Source organism: Schistocerca americana, chromosome 1 (assembly GCF_021461395.2).
Source record: "Schistocerca americana isolate TAMUIC-IGC-003095 chromosome 1, iqSchAmer2.1, whole genome shotgun sequence".
NCBI lineage: Eukaryota > Metazoa > Arthropoda > Insecta > Orthoptera > Acrididae > Schistocerca > Schistocerca americana.
In genome coordinates this window covers 175,921,225-175,933,456 of record NC_060119.1, presented here as the reverse complement: position 1 = coordinate 175,933,456, position 12,232 = coordinate 175,921,225, and the positions used below count along the sequence as shown (strand labels likewise).

At 44.5% G+C, this 12,232-nt stretch overlaps 1 protein-coding gene across 1 annotated transcript; it reads left to right on the top strand.

Moving 5' to 3' along the window:
• The first annotated feature begins 1,798 nt into the window (after nucleotides 1–1,798).
• LOC124613624 (trypsin alpha-like) lies at nucleotides 1,799–11,612 on the top strand. Its single transcript, XM_047142371.1, has 7 exons — nucleotides 1,799–1,853; nucleotides 4,339–4,437; nucleotides 5,135–5,274; nucleotides 6,831–6,919; nucleotides 7,833–7,939; nucleotides 8,184–8,377; nucleotides 11,403–11,612. Exons 1-7 carry the CDS (start codon nucleotides 1,805–1,807, stop codon nucleotides 11,544–11,546), a joined length of 822 nt encoding a protein of 273 aa, XP_046998327.1. The 5' UTR covers nucleotides 1,799–1,804; the 3' UTR covers nucleotides 11,547–11,612.
• The last annotated feature ends 620 nt before the right edge of the window (nucleotides 11,613–12,232 follow it).

Genomic DNA, 12,232 nt, shown 5'->3' with positions numbered 1-12,232 from the left:
ACGGATATGAAAGTAGCTAGGATGATTGCAGGTACTAGTAGATGGGAACAATGGCAGGAGTGTGTCCACAATGAGGAAATCAAAGAAAAACTGGGAATGAACTCTATAGATGTAGCAGTCAGGGAGAACAGGCTTAGATGGTGGGGTCATGTTACACGCATGGGAGAAGCAAGGTTACCCAAGAGACTCAAGGGTTCAGCAGTAGAGGGTAGGAGGAGTCGGGGTAGACCAAGGAGAAGGTACCTGGATTCGGTTAAGAATTATTTTGAAGTAATAGGCTTAACATCAGAAGAGGCACCAGTGTTAGCCCTGAATAGGGGATCATGGAGGAATTTTATAAGGGGGACTATGCTCCAGACTGAACGCTGAAAGGCATAATCAGTCTTAAATGATGATGATGATGATGATGATGATGCATTTCCGCAGAACGAATTCCACTATAACACTGTAATCTGTGTTGAGTAGACCAGCGTTCACGACGGACATTTTTCACGTTGCCATAAGGAGTCAATACGTCCTTTATTTCCGGCGGGAGGTTAAACACTCGAACATTGCTATATTTGATTTCAGCGTCTACGAGTGACACCGTACTAACGGAATTATCACGAAGCTTGAACGGGACTTGAGAGCCATGTCGCGATAGTAATCTTTCAACGTGAAGGGGATCCATAAATTTCACCTAAAACGCGTACTCGCCGGCATCAAAATAACCGGTGTTAACCTGATCAGAGTTCACCTTAATTGTATCGACAAGCCAATCGTGGGTTTCTAGCGACCCGGGCTGCACGTGTCGCGTTCTTTTATCGAAAGTAAAGCTCACAGTAACTTTCCGTGGAATACACATGAATACTATGGCACTCATAGCGGAGTGGCCGACACCGCTGCAAGTAGACGAACAAAAACAGACAGTACAGGCGGAGCGGAGGTGCTACGACTCACTCGGCAGTCAGAACAACACTAACGAGGGAAACTCCACACAAGCGACGCTGCGGCAGGTGAAATAAACAAGAACCTTCCCGCTCGCCGCTCGAAGCGGAACTATCATTTGGCTACCCGTGCACGATTTCCGGGCAGACCCAAACTTCCATAAGTTGTCAACCATGCGTCTACAAAAAGCACTCGTACAACCATTTCGTATATTCGCTGTAGTGCCTGCTCCTTCGGGCATACATGCAGGTCCAAAGGAATTTTGCATCGTAATTCAGAATAATACAGGCACTGCAATATCGTATAGAAAAATTTGTTCCATTTTCCTTATCTACCATACTGATCGACGTTGCTCTCTGGTTCAACAGTTTTTCATTATTCGCTTCAATTAGTGAAAAAATATTGTGAAAATTTTAATCATTGATTGTACTAATTTCCGCCATATTTTGCACGGTTTTCTTTATCATGTTTGTAGCATTTCGAGGCACGTCTCCACTCTTGACACTAACTGTAGATAGTTCTACGAATTTTTTTCGTTCATTGTTACGCTGTTCACCTGTGCCCATTTCGAAAACTTCGTTCCTTTTAATCTGCAGGGTTAATACATGTGTACCTTTATATAATTTATTATATCGGCAGTAGAAATCTCATGATCAGTTCAGGGGCGCCGATACTGATATGAATGTGTGTTGCGATACTTATCGACAAAGACTGGGTTGTCGAGGCCGCCGAAGTTGCCACCTGTAATCTAAGCCCTGAATTTCGCCATCCCTGGGTCAAAAGTGCAAAACTCGGCCCCTGGCACTTAGCGGATCGCTATATAAGGTCGTATGGTCGCGCTACGGGGCATCTCCTCTCCAGACACCAACAGTCGAACATGATGAGGCAGGCCGTTCTGGTGCTGGCGCTCGCTGCCTGCGTGTTGGGTGAGTGGTTGTCGCAGCAGGAGATATTTTTATCTCTGTTGTACGATGTCAGGGCAGGCAGCCATTCATACAGCTTCTGTTGTTTTGTCTGTGTCTCTAGCTAACGTAGGGAAGTGGTGAAATAACCGAAGCAATGAAACTTCCTGCCAGATTAAAACTGTGTGCAGGGCCGAAACTCGAACTCGGGACCTTTGCCTTTCGCAGGCAAGTGCTCTACCAACTGAGCTACCCAAGCAACGCTCACGCCCCGTCCTCACAGCTTTACTTCTGCCAGTACCTCGTCTCCTACCTCTCCCGAGTTAGACTCTCGGTCCGGCACACAGTTTTAATCTCCGAGGAAGTTTCATATCAGCGCACACTCCGCTGCAGAGTGAAAATCTCATTCTCTAAGCGAAGCAGTGTTTCCGCAGTATAGGAACTAAGTTTTCCTCTACTTTCACAGCTTGTATTTTTCATTTCTTCTCCTTTTCTTCATTCTTGTTTTAAGCGAATAATCTATGTACTTAGACATATAAAAACTAGAAATTTCTTTTTTTGTTCAGTGCAGAGGAGAATTTAATGTCCTGAAGCAACAACTGTTCCGTACATATTTAAACAGCGTATATAATATAAAGTCTTTCGCTTAGTGGACGTTGACGATCGTCTCCAAAGAGTTACATACCGCATTTATATGATTCTTTGAGAATTTAATCACATTGTGGAAATTTAATTCTACCTCGAAATGTTTCACATTTTGATAATAATTAACTAATTGAAAAATTATTACGCAATCATTACTGCTTACCTCAAAAGCATAACGTCAGTGTCGGCGTGCACCAATTCTAGCTTTTATCAGGAGATGAGTTCAGTGGGACGGTGTCCCAATGACGAGTGGTCTTAGTTGTACCAAAAGAAGAAACAACTTCCATTAAAGCTAATAATTGCTGAGGCAGAAGATCCCTGCGGCAGTGATCGTCCACCTCCGTCTTAGTCTCAGGACCAACCTAGTATGTATTTATACGACACTTTCAGTGTCGAGAGTTACCGCTCAAAGAACAATTTAGTCGGGCAGTGCATTAGCTAGGGTCAGCCATGGATATTTTTTACAGCTTTGTACAATAAATGTTGAAATGAATAGTGAGACGGTATTCTCGCCCGGGAAAACTGATGGCTGGGCAGCGAATGAAGACTTGGTTCCTTTGTGGAGTGATCTGGAATTTATCAAGCAGTATAACACCAGTCCCGAGCGAGGTGGCGCAGTGGTTAGCACACTGGACTCGCATTCGGGAGGACGACGGTTCAATCCCGTCTCCAGCCATCCTGATTTAGGTTTTCCGTGATTTCCCTAAATCGTTTCAAGCAAATGCCGGGATGGTTCCTTTGAAAGGGCACGGCCGATTTCCTTCCGCATCCTTCCCTAACCCGAGCTTGTGCTCCGTCTCTAATGACCTCGTTGTCGACGGGACGTTAAAACAACACTAACCTAACCACTAACCTATAACACCAGTGGCTTTACAGCAGTGATGTACGGGACACTTACCGTGTTCATTTCAGCCGTACAGCTTCCATAGTGTCGTAAAGTGTAAGAAGTCGGTGAAACGCTGATTTGATGACGTTGAGGAAGTGCTATCTCATTCGACGGTCCATTACCGTTCTCCAGAGTCCGCGGCTGGTGGTCTTGCGGTAGTGTTCTCGCTTCCCGCGCGCAGGGTCTCGGGGTCGATTCCCGGCGGGGTCAGGGATTTTTTCTGCCTCGAGATCAGTGGGTGTTTGTGCTTTTCACCATCATTTCATCCTCATTCACTCGCGAGTCGCCGTATTGTGGAGCGTATTGTGGAGCGGCGGCCGAACCCCCCGCGAGGGGTCTTCCGGCCACCAATCCCATACGCTCTATTATTACTGTTATCCAGAGACGTTTGGTATTTCGGTCATACTATGGATAATAAGTAGCAACTGATTCCTTTGGCTAGAATTAGTAATCTTCCATTCGGAGCGATTGTGTCACCGATTGTATTGATGTCAATCAAGCAAACTAAAGTTTTCGCAAATGGTTTTCTTTCTTTTCGTTACAACAAATAATATTTTAGATTAAATAATGAGAATATTTATTTGATTGAATTTACATTAATTCGAGAACAGAAAGGGAGAAAATGGGGAAAAACATGACACGAGAGTTTGATGTCATGTTTCTAGATGGGCTTGTTTATAATATGTCTTAAAAGTTTTATATTTGTTGTACGAACTATGAAATATTAAATCGAGAAGAAGCATGTAATGGACGACGAAGGCAACATCCTATTATTTATTTAGTTTTGGCTACGTGCCAACACGCTTGGTAAATACAGCACAACTATCGATTTACGATAAGGCTTGTGCATTGTTGAAGTCGTAGAATTAGTTGTAATACACATTTCCAACTTGAAGAACGTTTACTCTTATTTGTGTTTATTCATGGGAGATGGGCGATGCCCACAGGTCACTGAGAGTGGATTTAATTCTGTTTTAGCTGCTGAACTGCCAGTCCGCCGTATTCCACACAGCGGACCCCGCAGGAAGTTTGGCCTGCAGCACGGTCGCATCACCGGTGGCTCAGATGCCTCCCTGGGTAAGTCGCTCCTTCACGTCGTGATGCGCACTCCATAAATACCAGCGAGCGATGTGGCGCATTTGGTGGCACACTGGTCTCACCTCTACGTCCAGTTATCCAGATTTAGGCTTTCCGCGATTTCTCTAATTCCCTTCTGGAAATGCTCCTTTGAAAAGGAACATCCGATTCGCTTCCCCATTTTGGATACATTTCGAGCTTGTGCTCCGTCTCCAATGATCTTAATGTGGATGAGGCCTTAAACTGCAATCTTCTTTCCTGTCCGCCTTCTTATGTACTGAGTCATCAGCCATCAACTCCAACACATGTTATATAGCTCTGCCCTGGGATAGACACTCGTAATATGCCTTTCTGTTTTCTGAGTCGTGTGGTCTGCTTCCTTAGGACATCCTCTGCCGCGCCAGCCCTTTCATATATATAGTTCAGTCTTTGCTAACGAAGTTTATCACCATGATATGCATAATAAGGAAAGTTTTGAGGAGGAATTAAAGTTCAGGAAGAAGAAATAAAAAGTTTGAGGTTTTCCTATGACATGGCCATTCTGTCAGAGACAGGAGAGAGAAACGACGTCTTACAGAAGGACAGAATCGCATTCGGCCTGTATGCTGGTGATGGGATCAAGTCTTTTACTGCCGGTATTGTTGACGTTGCTTCCTGGTACTGGTAGACGCGCTGAGCCGGCGTTCTGTGTGTGCAGGCCAGTTCCCGTACCAGGTGTCCCTGCAGTGGGTGCAGCTGGGGCTGGCGTCCCACACGTGTGGCGGCTCCATCGTGAGCGCCAGTACCGTCGTCACCGCAGGCCACTGCGCCGACCCCGCCTTCATCGGGCACTACGAGGTGAGTACGAGGCTGCCTAACGTTTATCAAAACAGAAGGCAGTAATTAATGATGAAGTTATCGTTAAAACAGTTAAGTAACTGCAGCCAATCTCAATATATTGTACGGCCGCGATGAAGGAAGTTAGTACATACCCTGAGGTGACAAAGGTCATGGGATAGCTCTTGCTGAAGTATCGGGCGTCCTTTTGCCAAGTGTAGTGCCGCAACTGCATGGGCTCAACAAGTCGCTGGAACTCCCTGCAGAAACACAGGCCCGTGCTGCATGTTTAGCAGTCCATCATGGCGAAAGTGTTGCTGTTGCACGACTTTGTGCACGAACTGACCTCTCGATTATGACCCATGAATATTCGAAGGGACTCATGTCAGGCAATATGGATCGCTGAATCATTCGCTCCAGTTGTCCAAAGTGTTCTTCAGAGCAATCACGAACAACTGTGGTCGAGTGACAGGGCATATCTTTGCCTGGGAAGTTGAAATCCATGAATGGCTGCAAGTGATCTCCAAGTAACCGAACATAATCATTTCCCGTCAATGATAGGCTGAGTTGGATTAGAGAACACAGTCCATTCCATGTAAACACCATTATGGAGCCACCATTAATTTATTCTGTGCTTGTTAACTTGGGTACGTGGCTCGGTGGTTCTGTGCCACACTCGAAACCTACCAACACCTCTTACCAACTGAAATCGGAACTCATCTGCCCTGGCTTTGTCGTTTAGGGTCCATCTGGCCAGGAGAGGCGCTGTGAGCGATGTCATGTTAGTAAAGGCACCTCGTTGAGGCGTATCTTTCATAGAACGTTAATGCCAAATTTCGCCTCTCTGTACTAAAGGACACGGTCGTAGGGCGTCTCACATTTATTTCTGCGGTTATTTCATGCCGTGCTGTTTGTCTGCTAGCACTACAACTCTCCGCTGTTCTCGGTCGTTACTGAAGGTCGTCGGCCGCTCCGTTGTCGCTGGTGAGAGGTAAAGTTAGAAATTTGGTGTTCTGGGCACACTCTTGATCCTGTGTATCTTGGAATACTGAATTTCCCAAGTGGAACATCCCATGTTTCTAACTCCAACTACGATTCCAAAGTCTTTCAATTCCCGTCGTGCGACCATAATCATATCGGAAATTTTTTCACATGGATCACATGACTACAAATCGGATTGTGTAAGCGATGGTTCCTCCATCTACATGTGTGCATATCGGTATCCCATGACTTCTGTCACCTCAGTGTGCTTCACCCTTCACTGACAACTGTTGGAATCATTTCTGTATTGCCTATTGGGAATGGAGAAACTTGCTTTAGATATTTAGCTACACAACAAATTTTACGGCCTCATATTAAGCAACACAGAATGTCCACATTGTCTTCTCAATTGTGCTAAGTCATGAGACCACTGTATGCGTCGGTAAGTCATCTGTCCAATTGTTGCGTCGAACAATTGCATATAATTCCTGAGACGGTAGATATGTATTAGATATTATAACATAACTCTAGTCCCCTAGTACGTTCGAATGCCCTGACAGCTAACACTGTGCGTTGTCTTCTGTCGTGTGTTTCAGGCCGTGGCTGGTATCAACTCACTGAACTCCAACGGCCAGAGGGTGCGCGTATCCCAGCAGGTAGTGCACCCAGACTACGCGGACGTTGAGTAAGTGTCACACACAAATTCTATATTAAGTGTAGTCTAAATTTGTGTGGAATGGATACATTATAGCTGATGTGTTGGCAGAAGAGCCAACACCGTGTTGCTAGAGGAGGCCGAAATGCACGCGTTTAAGCTCACGCAAACTGGCGTGAGGTCTGGAACAGGACAATGTAATTAATATAGCCAATAAGGTACGTTGCTGCTGGAATACTTAACTTTAATCCATAATTGGTGTACATCGCTCTTGATGATACATTAATAACAATCTCAATATAAACTGATAATGGCACCTTGCTAGGTCGTAGCAAATGACGTAGCTGAAGGCTATGCTAACTATCGTCTCGGCAAATGAGAGCGTATTTGTCTGTGTAGCATCGCTAGCAAAGTCGGCTGTACAACTGGGGCGAGTGCTAGGACGTCTCTATAGACCTGCCGTGTGGCGGCGCTCGGTCTGCAATCACTGACAGTGGCGACACGCGGGTCCGACGTATACTAACGGACCGCGGGCGATTTAAAGGCTACCACCTAGCAAGTGTGGTGTCTGGCGGAGACACCACAATAGCCTGTTATTCTTGGCGGTACTGTTCTTGAGAATGTGCCTAAGAGTTATAGTAAAGAGTTGGTTCTGATTACTCAGAGGTATCCACGTGTGGAGTTTGCAAACGGTTTTCATTCTTCCGTAGAGTTTTATTCTCCAGTGCCGCCGGCGAGTTCCCAATCATTTAGTCTTATAACAATCGTTAATAACGAATGTCGAGATTATCGCTCTGTCTTTCGGGTTACAGGACTCTGCTTCTGGTACACTGTATGACCATTAGTTACGTACCAATATGATATATGTACTGCACATATGCCTGCAATAATGGTTTTTCAACTGACGATGGGTGTTTAATTTGATTTGTCGTTTGTTCTACAGTAATGTCGCCATCAACGACATCGCCGTCTTCCTGCTGCAGTCCAGCTTTTCTCTGAGCGGCAACGTACAGGCTATCTCGCTGCCCACCGCTGGATCCGTCCCCAGTGGTAAGTCAATCACCTCTTCCGGCATGATGGCTATTTATAAAAAAAAAAAAAATGTGTGGACGCTCGAAATTCTTGATTATTTTACTCGTTTCCTCGTTACTTCTTCTCATGAATTAGTAACCATCAATAGGAATCAGAATTTTTCGTCCTCTTCTGCTAAAGCTGATTAAACTATACGGAAACCCGTCATGCGATCACGTAGCGCTATACAGGAGGGTTTACGGCTAGACCTTGTTTTTTACAGCTGGTTCGACGGCTACTCTGTCCGGCTGGGGCAGCGTCAGCACGGGTGGCATACCCAACTACCCCGACATCCTGCAGTGGGTCGACGTCAGCATCATCAGCAACACCCAGTGCGCGCAGCTGCTGGGTAACAGCCCGCTCAACGATGAGAACATCTGCACCGGCCCCGTCAACGACGGCATCTCCGCCTGCTCGGTACGTAGCTGACTACTGCAAGTCACATGAATGGTGGTGAGCTAAGCGTATTAACCCTCTCGCGCCTGCTAGGGCAGTCCAGCCTGCGCGACCGGTTGAAGGGTCCAAGATACTTTGTGCCTCACCGGCGGGCGGCTGCCAGACCCACGACCGCTGCAAGGTGTATCCACTGGAGGCTAACCACGTACTCCAGCGCTCTAAAACCACTCTTTAGTAACACTCTTCATAAAATCAATATCACATGGTAGTCACATTGGTTGCAATGTTTGGTAACCACGAAAGAGAATATCATATCCAATCCAAGCATTCTGTTATAAGTTTATCCCGGGCTTAAGCTTATAAAAGTGATAGGAACTTTTTTTTGTGCTTTGGAAGTTTTTATAACTGGAGATTTACATTAGCAGTATAAGTGGCTGTAACCTAATAGAATATCGTTAATATCGGACTGATTTGTTTCAAGATATAAGATTTTAATGTGAAAAGTTCCTAAAGTTGAGCAAAATACGGTTGTGCACGTTTACCTCTCCCTGCGTCCATCCGTCAGGCGTTCCTACCTGCCGGACGTAAGTGAATTTGGCAGTTCTACCTGCCAGGCGCACATGTATGCCCATAACCGTGAAAGCGTTAACATTTGCGTCTCACTCGCATGACGGTTGCATAGCTCTGATCTACCGTAGCGGATGCAATAATCAGGGCATGGATTTTCTTCACTATTTCGTCAGCATACGCCAGAATTCCAACAAGGAACTTCTTTTGTGTCTATTGTTGTTGTGGTCTTCAGTCCAGAGACTGGTTGGATGCAGCTCTCCAAGCTACTCTATCCTGCGCAAGCTTCTTCATTTCCGAGTAACTACTGCAACCTACATCCTTCTGAATCTGCTTACTGTATTCATCCCTTTGTCTACCTCTACGTTCTTAACACTCCACGCTTCCCTCCAATACTAAATTGGTGATCCCTTGGTGCCTCAGAAAGTGTCCTACCAACCGATGCCTTCTTCCTTTCAAGTTGTGCTACTAATTCCTCTTCTCCCCAGTTGAATTCAGCAGCTCTTCACTAGTTATGTGGTCTACCCATCTAATCTTCAGCATTCTTCTGTAGCACCACGTTTCGAAAGTTTCCATTCTCTTCTTGTCTAAACTATGGTCCATGTCTCACTTCCATACATCACTACAATCCATACAAATACTTTCAGAACGGACTTCCTAACTGTTAAATCTATACTCGATGTTAACAAATTTCCCTTCGTGAGAAACGCTCTCCTTGCCATAGCCAGTCTACATTTTATATCCGTCTCTACTTCGACCATCATCAGTTATTTTGCTTTCAAAATAGCAAAACTCATCTACTACTTTACGTTTCTCATTTCCTAATCTAATTCCTTCATCATGATCTGATTTAATTCGACTATATTCCATTATCCTAGTTTCACTTTTGTTGATGTTAATCTTATCTCCCCCTTTCAAGACACTGTCCATTCCGATCAACTGTTGTCAAGGTCCTTTGCAGTCTCTGACAGAATTACAATGTCGTCGGCAAACCTCAAAGCTTTTATTTTTTCCTCGATGGATTTCAATTCCGTGTCCAAATTTTCCTTTTTTTCCTTTTACTGCTTTCTCAATATACAGACTGAATAACGTGGGGGATAAGCTACAAGCCTGTCTCACTCACTTATCAACCACTGCTTCCCTCTTGTGCTCCTTGACTCCTATAACTGCCATTTGGCTTCTGTACAAATTGTGAATAGCCTTTCGCTCCCAGTATTTGACCCCTGCCACCTTTAGAATTTGAAAGAAAGTATCCCAGTCAACAATGTCAAAAGCTTTCTATAAGTCTACAAGCGCTAGAAACTTAGTTGTGCCTTTCCTTTCATAGGGCAGCAATAGCTTCGTGTGTTCCAACATTTCAACGGAATCCAAATTGTTCTTCTCTGAGTTGGGCTTCTACTTACTTTTCCATTCGGAAGTAAAGAATTCGTGTTATTATTTTGCAACTGTGACTTATTAAACTGATATTTCGGTATTTTTCGCATCTGTCAACACTTGCTATCTTTGAGATAGGAATTATTAATGTTCTTCTTGAAGTCTGAGGTTATTACGCCTGTCTCATAGATCTTGTTCACCAGATGGAAGAATTTGGTCATGGATGGCTCACATAACGCTATAAGTAGCTCTAATGGAATGTTGTCTCCTCCCGAGACGTTATTTCGTCTTAGGTCTTTCAGTGCTCCGTCAAATTCTTCAGGCAGTAAAATAATTCCTATTTCATTTTCGTCTCCGTCCTGTTCCCTTTCTGCTATATTACTGTACCTTCTAGTTCACCTTCCTTGAACAGTCCCTCATTATACTCCTTCCCTCTTTCAGCTTTTCCATCTTAGCACTGGTTTTCCATCTGAGCTCAGGTCTCTTTAATTATCCTGTAGGCAGTATCTATCTTACCCTTAGTGATATATGCTTCTACATCCTTACGTTTGTCCTCCAGCCGTCCCTGCTTAGGTAATTTGCACTTCCTGTCGATCTCATTTTTGGGACATTTGTATCCCTTTTCGCCTGCTTCGTTTTTTCATTTTTATATTTTCTCATTTTATCAATTAAATTCTATATCTCTTCTGTTAACAAAGGATTTCTACTAGCCCTCGTCTTTTTACCTACTTGATCCTCTGCTGCCTTCACTATTTCATCTATCAAAGCTACCCATTTTTCTTCTATTGTATTTCTTTTCTCTGTTCTTGGCAATCGTTCCATAATGCCCTCTCTGAAACTGTCTACAAGCTCTGAACCTTTCAGTTTATTTCTACCTTTGTGGTATACGGTCTGGTAATTCTGCGTGAAACGGATAGTCAGTTTGAGAGGAGCTTTAAAAATCGCCTGAAATGATGAAGTTTCACTCTCTTCACAAAATATGAACGTTCGGAGGCCAACAAATGTGGAACAACTAAAAATAAAGATGTTAGCAGGCACTGTACGGCAGAGTGTGTGTCGTAGATCGAGAGTGGGTGTGCTGACCACGTGGCTTGGTTTTCTGCAGGGAGACTCCGGCGGACCGCTGGCCCAGGACGGAGCCCTCATCGGAGTCGTGTCCTGGGGCATCGTGCCCTGCGGCTCTGCTGGAGCGCCTTCCGTCTTCACCAGGGTGTCTGCTTTCTTGGACTTCGTCAACCAGTACGCCTGAATACGTCGTGCTGCAATTGTAAACTGATCTGAGACTCGAGTAATAAAAATACTCTAAAATTTTCTCTACGTTCTTCGTTATTGTGTGCCGTTTAATCCATAAATCTCCTACGTTATTGGTTGAAACCGGAAAACACATCCAGTTTCAGAATGAAAAAACATACTTCAGTTTTATGGAAACTGCAAAATTGCTTTACAGTATTTTCTGCTGGCGTTTTCCTCTGGTCTCCATTCCTTTCAATTCACATTGCAAAGCAAGTTTGGCATCACACATCTAAAACACATTTCTTTTTTGCACTAATGGTGGGAAACGCAGCCAGCAACAAAAACCTTTTCAAAAGCTTTATTGTATTGTCACGAGAGGACTCTGGGAGATGTACCCATTTTCAGACGGTTTCATATGTTTTCTGCAGCGGTAGCTTAACAGACATTCTTAGGCAGTGCAGGAGCGGATGACGGGCTGCTGACGAAAGTAATACTGTAGTAACACAAGGTTAGGCAGCCACAAACGGTTACGGTAATAAAATAAAGCTTTCTTAAAAGCTGTTTGTTCTCTATTAACAGTGCTTAATTGAACAGCAGCCACGGGGTCAACAAGATCTAGCGTGGATAAAATAACACTTATATTTCTAATGTCTATTGGACGTCGGTTTGAGTGAGAAGCGATGAATGTGCATTTGCGAATCG

What these genes read in the sequence shown, in the direction of transcription:
- LOC124613624 (XM_047142371.1), top strand. Translation starts at nt 1,805, where the DNA reads ATGATGAGGCAGGCCGTTCTGGTGCTGGCGCTCGCTGCCTGCGTGTTG. An exon ending in CCTTCATCGGGCACTACGAG is followed by an intron (nt 5,275 to 6,830) that starts GTGAGTACGAGG and finishes CGTGTGTTTCAG; the next exon opens with GCCGTGGCTGGTATCAACTC. An exon ending in CGCTGGATCCGTCCCCAGTG is followed by an intron (nt 7,940 to 8,183) that starts GTAAGTCAATCA and finishes TGTTTTTTACAG; the next exon opens with CTGGTTCGACGGCTACTCTG.